Source organism: Bubalus bubalis, chromosome 3, assembly GCF_019923935.1.
Source record: "Bubalus bubalis isolate 160015118507 breed Murrah chromosome 3, NDDB_SH_1, whole genome shotgun sequence".
NCBI lineage: Eukaryota > Metazoa > Chordata > Mammalia > Artiodactyla > Bovidae > Bubalus > Bubalus bubalis.
The window spans coordinates 164,305,731-164,318,414 of NC_059159.1; the positions used below are offsets into that span (position 1 = coordinate 164,305,731).

General features: G+C 48.4%; 1 protein-coding gene and 1 pseudogene across 2 annotated transcripts; one reads left to right on the forward strand and one right to left on the reverse strand.

The window, feature by feature from the left end:
- Positions 1-371: 371 nt before the first annotated feature.
- On the forward strand, positions 372-2,424 carry LOC102396282 (annotated as a pseudogene).
- A 2,285-nt stretch (positions 2,425-4,709) lies between these two features.
- RNF183 (ring finger protein 183) lies at positions 4,710-12,211 on the reverse strand. 2 transcript variants are annotated; one of them, XM_025282256.2, is made up of 3 exons: positions 11,996-12,211; positions 4,966-5,567; positions 4,710-4,856 (listed from the first exon to the last, which is right to left on the reverse strand). In XM_025282256.2, the coding sequence occupies exons 1-3, from the start codon at positions 12,116-12,118 to the stop codon at positions 4,790-4,792; spliced, it is 792 nt and encodes a 263-aa protein (XP_025138041.1). In that variant the 5' UTR covers positions 12,119-12,211; the 3' UTR covers positions 4,710-4,789. The 2 variants fall into 2 exon arrangements, with proteins under 2 accessions (XP_025138041.1, XP_044796406.1); XM_044940471.1 differs by having other exon boundaries at positions 4,718-5,567; positions 11,996-12,182.
- Positions 12,212-12,684: the final 473 nt, after the last annotated feature.

The following is a 12,684-nucleotide window of genomic DNA, read 5'->3' on the forward strand; positions in this document are numbered from 1 at the left end:
AAGGATTGTATATAGAAAATTGAAGGGCTTATATGATGGCTTCTTGAACATTCAAAACACTGTCCTTTGCTTCCCAGGGAGGCTGACAGTTACTCTTATACAAACTATGAACGAGTGACATGTAGCTAAAGGGACTTTTTAGTCTGATTTCAGTTGCAACCAAGTGGGCACGCATCCTGTGTGCCTCTGGAGGTTCTGGATTATCAGCTCTGCCTTCCGTTGGCCACTTCACTCTTCGCTGTTTAACAGGCTGTATTTCCTCCATAGTTGTGGTGGTTTAGTTGCAAAGTTGTGTCCGACTCTTGCAACCCCATGGACTGTAGCGCAGCGGGCTCTTCTGTCCATGAGATTCTCCTGGCAAGAATACTGGAATGGGTTACCATTTCCTCCATAGTTAAGCCATGAAGAATTGTTTTTTTCATAACTACCTTTGTAGTGTGTTGTAACTAATAATGAACCTTAGTATATTAGCATGCAATTTTTAAATATAGTGTGTTCAAGATTTTCTCAAAGTGAAATTTTACTATCATTCAAACTTGTCTTCTTTTTGAGGGGATGGGGGGTTCCAAGTGATTTAGAAGTAGCAACTGAGTGAAAACATTTCATCTAAGCCTTTGGCAAAAGAAATGCGGAATATACATTTCCTCACTGGAAATATTGTTAGAAAGCCTTTGGCTGAGGAGCAGACACTAAGTGTGGCATTTCATGGTAATGGTGAGAGAAACACTACCGCCGTCACTTAAAGGGACACTTTGTCTAGATACTGCCCGGCCACACAGACATCTTGTTTAATTCTCAATCTCCTGAGTTAATTATTATTGCCTTTTTTACAAACTAAAGTACAGTTCAAAGAAGTAACTTGCTCCCGATTACCTAATTAGTAAGTGGTAAAGTCTTGACTCTGACCTTATAAGAGGTTCATAGGACTTTAGTATTTTAGCAACACTGACCAGAGCCCCCACAAAAAAAAACCACCAGTCCAGCCAGCACAGCCTGTTCCCTGTACAAAGCCTGAACTTTTTAACCACTCTACCTTGTTTTGCATTTATTTTTTGGCGGCATTTATTCCCAGACCATTAGGTTTTTTGTTTCTTCATTTTCTTCTGGGGTATGTTTTTCTTCTGTGCCACCTCCTCTTCCGGTTTAGGAACAGTCTCCTCTTTCAGTGAGAATTTGTCCTTTTTTCACCGTTGCAGGGACAGTGAGGATCGTCTCAGTGTGGCAGGGAGAGCTCCTGGATCGGGTGAACCCACCACGAGCTCTGTAAATCCTGCGCCCCCTCTCGGGGGCTTTGTTCACCTGGATGTGCTTGGTGGCCAGAGCATATGAATCTAAGCCCTTCAGTTAGGCATTGCTCTCTGCATCTTTGAGCATATACAGTAAAAACTCAGCCCTCTGGACCACCAACCCTGCATCCAGTTCCACTTTGGCCTGAGCACACCTACAAACTCTACCATTGTGACGACAGAATGGCATGGCACATGTTCTGTAAAGGGACATCATTCAGATACTTGGTGGCATTTCAAATATGCATACCCTAAATGGCCTGGGCCGTTTCACAAGTGTTCTTAAAGTGAACATGTGAAGATTTTGAACCTCTTGATTTGCATGATTTTCTGGGATTTCTGGGTCAACTGAATAGCAAACCATTTTTAGAAGTCACCTTCTTTTCCCCTGGCCGGCGCATGGAGGCTGCGTGATGCCTGGAGTTACTGGAAAAGACATGAACCAGCAGGAATCTCAGAGCACTGGCCGCCTTCCTCAAAAAGTTCGGGAAGCTGAAAGTCCCTGAACGGCTGGACACTGTCAAGCTGGCCAAGCATAAAGAGCTCGCTCCCTACAATGAGAACTGATCCTACACACGAGCTGCTTCCATCGCACAGCACCTGTACCTCCAGGGGCGCTGGGCTTGGCCCCACGACCACGATATCTGGAGGGGCATCAGAGGAATGGCGTCATGCCCAGCCACTTCAGCAGAGGTTCCAAGAGTGTGGCCCATCAGGTCCTCCAAGCCCTGCAGGGCCTGAAAATGGGGGAAAAGGACCAAGATGGGGGCTGCAAACTGACATCTCAGGAAAAAGATCTGGACAGAATCACCAGACAGGTGGCAGCTGGCAACAAGCAGCATTAGGGCAAATGATCCTGGGTTAATAAATTGCCTCATTCCTTAAAAAAAAAAAAAAAAAAGTCACCTCAGGTCACTTACTAGAAAAGCCTGTTCCACCGTTTATACCACATCACTGCATCTGTTACTCTGACTTCATGCCAAAGGGAGTTAATTTCATCACTTGTACCTGTGAACTTACAAGGAGCCTGCAGTGTTAGTTAACAGGAAACTATTTGTATTTTGGGTCAGATGGTGCTTTGTTCTGTAGAAATGTCTTCAGCATTGCAGCATGTCTTAGCATCCCTGACCTCTGAGTACCAACAGCCAGAAACAAAACTCACCCCTGCATTGGAGGACCAAAGATTTCTAAATGCGCTCTAGAAGGATGGCACTGCCCAGTGTTAGAACCATTAATATTAAATGTGAAAACAGAAGATGCTGCAGTGTTAACTATAACCTTCCCTATTCCAGAATACTCAAAGCTGAGTCTTGCTTGGTGAATCAGCCACTCCAAGAGTAGAGGTTCTGTTTTGACTGTAAGGCCTCCACCACATGCTAGCTGGGTGACCTTGAACAAGGTAGCTAAACTTGGGGAGCCTCAGTTTCATCTGTGAAATAGGGGTGAGACCTCCTGAACTCAGGAGCAGTCGGCCCTAGTACGGAGACGGGTGTTCCTTCCTGAGCTTCCCCCAGCTCCTCTCTGTTCCTCATGGCTCTGAGAACATGAGCTCATTGCCTAATTTACCCGCCACAAGGTTAAGAAGCAAGAATGTGTAAAGAAATGAAGTCAGTGGGGAGAAGTGTGGAGTCCCAGCTTTAGGGTAATTACCTGATGGCGCAAATGGAGAGGTAGATGCTAGTCCCTTGGCAGGATATGAAGGCGGCTTTCCAATTTCGTAATGGAGAACTTTTCCTTCACAGTGGAGCTTAAGGCTTTGGTGTTGCTAAACATGAAGTCTGCATGTCTTGGCAATTTGGGACTATTTTATACATTAAGACACATAAGAATTTATAGAAGCTGCTAAGTCGCTTCAGTCGTGTCTGACTCTGTGTGACCCCATAGATGGCAGCCCACCAGGCTCCCCCGTCCCTGGGATTCTCCAGGCAAGAACACTGGAGTGGGTTGCCATTTCCTTCTCCAATGCATGAAAGTGAAAAGTGAAAGTGAAGTCGCTCAGTCGTGTCCGACTCTTAGCGACCTCATGGACTGCAGCCCACCAGGCTCCTCCGTCCATGGGATTTTCCAGGCAAGAGTACTGGAGTGGGGTGCCATTGCCTTCTCCGTTATAGAAGCTACCTTCATGAAACTCACAAAATGTTATATAGAACATATGAAATCAACTCAGTTTCTGGCCTCTGAAAGCTTATTCTACAAATTCATCCCCCCAAAACAAAATGTTATTGTTTTGTGATGGTGTTCTAATTTGCTTTGAGGTCGTTTCAGAGACCTGAGTCACCAGGTAGCATTAAAACAGAAGTCAGGGTTTTAGATACTGCAGAGGTGGCCACTGGCAGTCAAGTGGCATCCAAATTCTATCCAGTTGTCCTTGGTCCCTAGATGCTGTCATACAAAATAAAAACCAGGGTCCCCTGGCTGTGTTGCTTGGGCTGGGAGCTAAGGCTTTTACTCTATCCGGAGTTTCTGCCTTACCTCTTTTTTTTTTTTTTGGCTGCACCTCATGGCATGTGGAACCTTAGTTCCCTTGCAGTGGACTCAGGATGTCCTAACCACTGGACTGCCAGAGAATTCCCTGCCTTACTACTTCTTTTTTTGTAAAAAATAATTTTATTTATTTTTGCCTGCGCTGGGTCTTCGTTGCTTTGCGAGGCCTGTTTCTATTGCAGTGAACGGGGGCTTCTCACTGCAGTGGCTTCTCTTGTTGCCAAGCTCAGGATATAGGCATGCGGCCTCCATAGTTGCAGCTTAGTTGCTCCTCGGCATGTGGTATCTTCCCCGACCAGAGATCAAACCTGTGTCCCCTGCATTGGCCACGATGGATGCACCCTGCCTTACCTCTTAAGGCCGGAATTACAATGGTTGAAGGAAGGGAATCAGAACTCTACCCTGCACCTACCAGGAGGAATAAGAATCTTTTCCTCCAAATCCCAGATTTCTTTTGATCCACTGACTCTGGTTTCTTTTCCCTTTAAACTTTTATACTCTTAACACTCCATAAACCACATACTAATAAGAGGTCATCGTGAACAAGAAGCAAATGAGTGGGCCTGCCCTCCTTACTGATAAGGACTCTGCCACTCCTGGTTAATCCTACCCTTCTCTGCCCCTAGTTCTGACAGAGGACCAGCCAATGGGTTGTTGAATAAGCGAATAAATTAATGAATGCAGGCCCTTTTTACCGGGAATGGTGGCAAGATAGCCAAAGAGAAAACTGAAAGGAGAAGACAAGCACACTTGCTCCCGATTGAAGTTCACTCCAGATTTTTTTTAGCAACCAATGGTAAAAAGAGCAACTCAAAAAACAAAACAAAAAATGTGAACTGAGTTCAAAGCAGCTCCAGTAAGAACTGCAACCTGCTATTTGGGCTGGACAGGCTCCTGGGTACCCTCATCCAGCCTTTTGGCACAACTTGCTTCTGGCTCTGTAATCACAGGTCTGCTTCTCTGCCCTTCCATGACCCACGGTTCACACCCAGAGGTCTCTTCACATCTTCCCCAGTCCGTTAGCTTTCAGAGGTTCTCATTGTATTAGGACTCTTGCTAGAAGCAGATGCACAGCCTAGCCGACCCCTGGATTGTAAAAATGAACAATACTATGAAGGAAGACCAACCCCAAGTGGTGCTCCACAATCCCCATACCCAGCAGCAGCCAGGAAAGGTGTCTGGAATAGATGCTCACCCCACGCCCCAGAAAAATCGTCTGGTGCAAAAGATGGAGAAGATGAACAACACGGTGCCGCAGAGGATGACCGCCATCATGTAGGCAAAGATCCGGAAGTGTGGGTTGCGGAAACACTCCCGCAGAGAGTAACGGCTGGGGATGGGGACTGGCCTGGTGCTAGGGCCCACGTCCTGGGGCTGCCCAGCCTGACTCGCAGGCTCAGGGCCCAGGTCCAGCGTGTAGACCCGGGGCTGGCGCAGGAAGTAGCGGCTCTTGGGCTGGTCCTTGAGGCAGAGCTGGTGGCCTTCCAGGATGACATGGTGGGGCTCCAGGCGGAGCAGGGTGAGCACGGCGGTATCCGTGGGCAAGTCAGTGACAGGCTGCCCGGAGGCCAGCACGGTGGGGTGGCGACACAGCGGGCACAGCAAGCGGCGTCGCGTCGGAGTCACCAGGCTGATGTGGGCCAGGCATTCCACGCAGAAGGAATGGCAGCAGTCCAGCACTTTGGGGGTGTGGAATGTGTTGTTGAAGGGGTTCCAGCAGACAGGGCACTCAGGCTCCCGGCCCTGCTGCTCTGCCATCCTCAGACCAGACACTGCGGGGGTCTGACAGGAGACGTCCTGGCAGAAAAGGAGCAAAGGAACACCCATTAGTCTCCATGCCCGTGCTTGGCCCCAGGCTGTGTCTTGAGGGTTGTTGAAAGGCATTATCATCCATATTTATTTCGCAGATGAAACTGAAACTTACATTCAAAAAGATGAAGTGAAATGAACTTATCTATAAAACTGAAATAGATGTAGAAACAAACTTGTGGTTCTCAGGGGGTAGGCGGGGGAGGGATAAATTGGGAGATCAGGACTGACATGTACACAGTACTATATATAAAATAAATAACTAATAAATACCTACTGTATAGCACAGGGAACTCTATTCAGTACTCTGTAATGACCTATATGGGAAAAGAATGTAAAAAAGAGTGGATATATGGAAAGTTATGACCAACCTAGACAGCATATTAAAAAGCAGAGACATTACTTTGTCAACAAAGGTCTGTCTAGTCAAGGCTATGGTTTTTCCAATGGTCATGTATGGATGTGAGAGTTGGACTATAAAGAAAGCTGAGCGCAGAAGAACTGATGCTTTTGAACTGTGGTGTTGGAGAAGACTCTTGAGAGTCCCTTGGACTGCAAGGAGATCCAACCAGTCCATCCTAAAGGAGATCAGTCCTGGGTGTTCATTGGAAGGACTGATGTTGAAGCTGAAACTCCAATCCTTTGGCCACCTGATGCGAAGAGCTGATTCATTTGAAAAGACACTGATGCTGGGAGGGATTGAGGGCAGGAGGAGAAGGGGACGACAGAGGATGAGATGGTTGGATGGCATCACCGACTCAATGGACATGAGTTTGGGTAACTCCAGGAGTTGGTGATGGACAGGGAGGCCTGGCGTGCTGCAGTCCATGGGGTTGCAAAGAGTCGATCACAACTGAGCGACTGAACTGAATATGTATAACTGACTCACTTTGCTGTACACTTGAAACTAACACAGCATTGTAAATCAACTATATGCCAATAATTAAAAAAAAAAAAGTGATTGTTCCAGATCACCAGGTTCCTAAGCCTGGTGCTCCGGCAGCATCCCCTCTGCTGGGCAAAGGCCTAAGCCACCGCAGCATCATTGAGCTCACGCTGGAGGAGACAGCTCTCTGGCCTTGAAAGCGGATTACAATGCTCCCTGTGCTGTATGGGATTGCCCTTGGTTCCCTGGACCCCAGGGAGAGGCAGGGGAACCACAGATGGTGCCTCATGTGCTAGGTGTGCTGAGTCACTTCAGCCCTGTCGGAGTCTTTGCAACCCCATGGACAGTGGCCCTCCAGGCTCCTCTATCCATGGGATTCTTCAGGCAAGAATACTGGAGTGGATTGCCATGCCCTCCCCCAGGAGATCTTCCTGGAGGATGAACATTTCCCTACCTGCTACCTCCCATCCCTGGCTAGGGCAGAGATGGGCTTTGCCGATACCTGGTCTACCCCTCCTCTGGGGGCAGATGCCAGGCCCTCCCTTCCTCATCCCCTTGGGCTGCAGGGCCAATCCCCACAGTCCATGGGCCCAGTGTTTGTGCAGGGCACCACGCTGGCCTGGCAAAGGGACCTCTGTGAAGGCTTTTCCCTTTGACCTGAAATCATGGACAGGCTCCTCCCTCCCTGGCTCCCCAGATCAACCCTTCCAGAGCCTTCTCCCAAGATCTGGTCTCCCCTGGCTCCTCCTCCATCTGTTTGTCCTAGAAACCCCCAAAGCACCCACCTGGGCTTCCTTGGCACTAGGGTAGTAAGGCAGACTGCCCCGGAAGGTCGGAGGCTCCAGTCTTTTCCTCTCCAACATCCACAAAGCCTTGGGAGACTGCCTTCTCGCCACCAACCCCAGGGCCCATCTCCATGGCAGCGCACACGCAGTGCCTGCAGCTGCCAGGTGGCCCGACCTGCAGCCTCTGGAGCACACCTGCCTGCAGCGCCGGCCAGAGCGGCAGGTGGGGAGGTGGGGGACCAGCGTTGCACTGGGGTGTGGCCAACAGCGCGCCCGGAAGCCAAGCATCTGCGAGATTGTGGGCGGTCTCCTCAAGGCCTGGGATCCCTGGCCTGGAAAGGCAGGGGTGGCAATTTCCTTTTTCTAGATTGTGGAGAGGGTAAATGAGCCTTCTGGGCTTCCTCTCTCCTGGGCCCTCATTTCTTTTCTAAAATGGCTGAAACCTCCTTCTCGCACAAAGGGGCTGCCAGCCCTGCCCTTCAATTGCTATGAAATTCACTTGCTGCCCTGCCTAAAGTCTCTGACTATTCTCTCAATATCAGATTCAGCAAATGCCCTCCTGATCACTTAATGAGCCCAAGGAGCTACACCCAGAACATGCAGGCCTCGCTGCCTTCATTGTTCTTAGAACACAGACAGTCAGCCAGCAGGCACTGACTACTGAGTTGAGTCTAAGACTTGACCCTCCCACCACCCTGGGGACTTCAAACGGGGAGTCATGGAGGAGGAGCAGCATTCCAGCCCCACTTCTGTATTTCAGCCAGAAACACTTGGCTTTCCTTATATTAATCATTTGAACAAGCAGAAGAGTTGAGCTTCTGAGGAAAAAGAAAAAAGTTTAAACCTCTTCTCCAACCTAAGCCCTCATTTTGCTGGTGTGTGTGTGTGTGTGTGTGTGTGTGTGCGCGCGCGCACGCGCGCGCATGCACTCAGTCATATCCAACCCTATGAACTGTAGCCCGCCAGGTTCCTCTATCCATGATTTTCCCCAGGCAAGAATACTGGACTGGATTGCCATTTCCTTCTCCAGGGAATCTTCCTGACCTAGGGATCAAACCCGTGTATCTGTGTCTTCTGCATTTGCAGGCAGATTCTTTATCTCTATCGCCACCTGGGGAGCCCTTTAGTCTCCCCCAGTGTCACACATGGGCTTCCCTCATAGCTAAGTGGGTAGAGATCTGCCTGCAATGCAGGAGACCCAGGTTCGATCCCTGGGTCAGGAAGACCCTCTGGAGTAGGAAATGGCAACCCACTCCAGTATTCTTGCCTAGATAATCCCATGGACAGAGGAGCCTGGTGGGCTATAGTCCATGGGGTCGCAATGAGTCAGACACGACTTAGTGACTAAACCACCATCAGGGTCACCCACTGGTGACCTCAGGACTTCTAGGCCACCACCATGCTGCTGTCAGAGAGACAGAACCCACCATTCAGTTCACCTGCTGCATATGTGTTACTGACTGGATAGTGAGAGTTTGCATTTCACTAGGAGAGTTCTAGCGGCCATAAATATTCCTCTCATGGTAGGAATCCAGGAAGCATGCAGGGGGGATTTGGGGACAATGTGTCTCCCTTGTGCCTCAAACATGACCTCATCTACCCTGACTGAAATGGCACCTGAAGCAAAACCTGCTTACGCTCTCAACCATGGTTTCCTGGTTTCCTGCTAGACCCTAGACCTCGGTCACTATCTCGTGTAGGGAAGAGGAAGACATGCCGGAGGAGGATGAACTAGCTCTGGCCAAGGCTGGGATAGTTTGCCAAAGATCCCGACCAATGAATGCCTCCTCCTGTGGATCTTTCGTCCATCCATCCAGCAGTCATTGAATTAACAAGAGCTCATCACAGGTCTCAACGGATATGAGTTTGAGTAAACTCCGGGAGTTGGTGATGGACAGGGAGGCCTGGTGTGCTGCGGTCCATGGAGTCGCAACGAGTCGGACACAACTGAGTGACTGAACTGAACTGAACTGAACTGAACATCACAGGTCAGGCACTGTGCTAGACACTTGGTAAATAACAGGGAACAAAACAGACGTAGCCTCTGACCTCACGACATGTAGAGTCTAGTGAGGGAAGGCAACATTTAATGAATGAGTGACAGGCAATAAATAAACGCACAATTTTAATGAATGCTATAAACAAAAAGGAAAGTGAGCTTAGAGGACTGGCTGCTTCAGAAGAGATTACCAGAGAAGGGATATGAAAAGAATCCAACCCTGTAGAGTGGAGTAGGAACATTCCAGCTCAAGAGAACAGCCTGTGCCAAAACTCTAAGGAAAAGCAGCTTTGAGGAAGTGAAAGGAGGCTGGGTAACTGAGGTGTAGTGGGCAGGTCTAGATTGGAAAGTGGCTTAGGAAGAATCCTAAGAGAGGACTTAGGAGAATCGTAAGGGAGACTGCCCTGGAGGCTGGGGAAAGCATCTGGATTTTTTATTCTAGGGCTGAGTCTGTGTCTGTGTGTGCTTGCCAGTGGCGCTGGGGAGTGGGGGCTGACCTGATCCTGTTTCTATTTTAAAAACACCATTTCAGCTGCAGAGCAGAAGACAGACTGAAAGGGATGAGTGGAAATCAAAGACCAGATGGGGCGCTAGTGGTGGTCCACGTTGGGATGGTGGAACTTGCTGCAGGTGAGGCGATGGTGGAGAAGATCAAAGGGATGGGTAAAAGATATCTTTGGAGATGGGATCAAACGTACTCTCTGAGAAGCAGTGGACAGCAGAGATTCTAGAACCAGATTGTCAAGGCTATTGCTCTCCAAGCCACTGCTTATTAGGGCTGTGATTTCAGCTGAATTGCTTAACCTCTCTGTTCTTCCATTTCTTCTGAAAAGGAAGCTAAAAGTGGTGGTGCCTCAGAGGGTAAAGTTCTTAGACAGAACCTGGCACCCAGGAAAGACTGTCTATGAGGTGGTTGAATTATCCCTGCAAAGGGCTTTGAGAGAGAGGAAGGCTCAAGGTAGACTCTGAGGACTTCCAGGTGGTGGTAAAGAGTCCGCCTGCCAATGCAGGGGACACAGGTTCGATCCCTGGTCCGGGAAGTTTCCACACACCACAGAGTAACTAAGCCAGCATGCCATGACTACTGAGCCTGTGCTCGAGAGCCTGGGAGCTGAAACTACTGAGCCCAAGTGCCACAATTACTGAAGCCCTTGTTATCTAGAGCCTGTGCTCTGCAACAAGAAAAGCCACCACAATGAGAAGCCCATGCACCACAACTACAGAGTAGCCCCTGATTGCCACAACAAGAGAAAAGTCCCCACAGCAACGAAGACCCACTACAACCAAAAATAAAATAAAATTTAAAAAGGCTGACTTTGAAGCCATGAAGGTTTCTGCATTGAGCTTTGAGAAGCCCCTGAATTCCAGAATGTGTCAGAAGCAGACCTTAAAATGTATATAACCTTGATTCGGCAGTATCTCTCGCTGGAAATTTATACTGTGTAAACAATCCAGGTCCTGTGCAAAGATCTGAGTGCTGCTTTAATGGTGAAAAATTGAAAACTGCTCAATTATCCAATAGTAGGACACTGATTAAATAAGTTCTCTCCATCCATACAAAGAGACGTTCTGCAGCCTGTAAACAATGTCCTAAAACACCTATTGATACGGAAATACACTCATGACATGTCATTAGTGAAAAGAACCAGCAGTAAAACCATATTACAGTACAATCCAATTTTCCAATATATGTGTGCAATGGGAAAAATGCGTGGAAAAACAAACACTGTCAACAGTGCTTATCTCTGCGGGTAAGAGTATAAGTTTGTTGGCTTGTTTTTTATTCTATCTGAAAATTCAAACTTTACTGTGCTAAGCTTATATTACTACCCTTAAAGAACTTCCTTCCCCACAAGGTAGACTTCCATTTTCTGAAGTTCCATGGCTAAATCTGTTAAGGGTTGTGAGAAGGGATGATTATGGTCGAATCAGCACCTGGGCCCTTATTGGCCATGGTCCCCTCAGGCCTTGGCTGTGGTTTCAGAGTCTGTCTCCAGGAAACAGGAGACACTGGCCACTTATCCAACTTGGACTCACTCTCAAGCTGGGATATCCCAATACCACCCAAGACATCACCTCCGTCTGTGACCCGCTCACTCAGCCAAATATCAGTTGTCTGTAGCATCACCCCAATGCTTTCAACTTGGACAGAGGAAAGAGGTGAAGAACTACCATTTTATAGAACTTCCCAGTTTACAAAGGGCATCAGTTCTGGCCAGGGTCTGAGTGGAGTGATTCCCATTTTGATGGTATAATTGCCTTTTACAGTTTTTTTTTTTTTTTTCCATTTGCATAGACCATTTGATTGTGTAAAACCACCCTCAGAAAAAAGCAGGATCAAGAGTGGAAAGTATGTAGTTTTAGAACCAGACTTCTTTGCTGTGAGGTCTTAGACAAATGGCTTAACCTCTCTGAGCTTTGTTTTCCTCTATGATAGAGGCTAATGAGCCCACCTCATGAGCTTGCTGTGAGGAACAGATAATGGCTATTATGTGCCCAGCAAAGCACAGCAGATGCTCAACGCGTAGTTAATATGACATTTTTGCACTCATTTTCTCGATGGGAATGTCAAGACTCAGAAAGGTGAATTGACTTGCCCAAGGCTTCACAGCTAAAGAATGGTTGAACTTGGAAGATGATCCCAGGAGCCCTGCCTCCCAGGCCGGTGTTCACCCAGAGATGAGCTGCCTCTCCAGAATGCAAGGCCCTGTGACCCTTCCCTCCACGACCCTCCCTGACTCCTTACCTGCTCCTCAGAGCCTCCTCCACCTCCTCCTCCTTGGCTGAGCGGTCCTGCAGCCTGTTCTCTGGGCTCCGCCTGCTCCTGGCGCGCGGTTTCCAGGCAGCTGTGGGCGGGCCTCATTTGCATGGTCTTCAGGAAGCTCTTGGCCAGCTTCCCGCCTCATGTTTTCTTCTTCTTTCCCTCTGATGACTTTGGACAGCCTGAAAGCTCTGGTTTCATCCTCCTCCTGTGAGTCACTCTTGCTTTCTCTCTAAAGGGGTTGAAGTCCACTTGTCTTTGCAGACCCGTGTTCTGTAACACAGAACACAGCTGGGTCTGCGGCCATCAGGTCTGACTGCACCGCCTAGGTTGACACACCACCATAGGGGTAGTTGAAGGTCAGGCAGGGTGCTTCTTTGAAGTCACTTCTGCCCCTTGGCCCAGATAGATCCTCCACTACTCTGAGCCCTACCACCAAATTACAAAGGGCTCTTGCAAAATATTAGGAAAAGGCAAATAATGCACAAGGAAAATGATCAGGGGGAGAGTCTTTGAAGCCAAAGCCCGAAGAGCCTGGGTTCTCAATCAAGTCAGATTTCTGGGTCAGAGTCAAGTCCTCAATCAGAATCCGGACTCTACTTACTAGTGATGCAGACGAGCAAATTGACTTCTCTAAATATTGGTTTTCTCAGCTGAACATGAGCATAATAATT

Coding starts and splice junctions, on each gene's coding strand:
- RNF183 (XM_025282256.2), bottom strand. CDS start 12,118: ATGCAAATGAGGCCCGCCCACAGCTGCCTGGAAACCGCGCGCCAGGAG. Junction 5,568..11,995: donor GAGGAGGCTCTGAGGAGCAG/GTAAGGAGTCAG, acceptor CTTTTCTGCCAG/GACGTCTCCTGTCAGACCCC. Junction 4,857..4,965: donor CGATTTTTCTGGGGCGTGGG/GTGAGCATCTAT, acceptor TTTACAATCCAG/GGGTCGGCTAGGCTGTGCAT.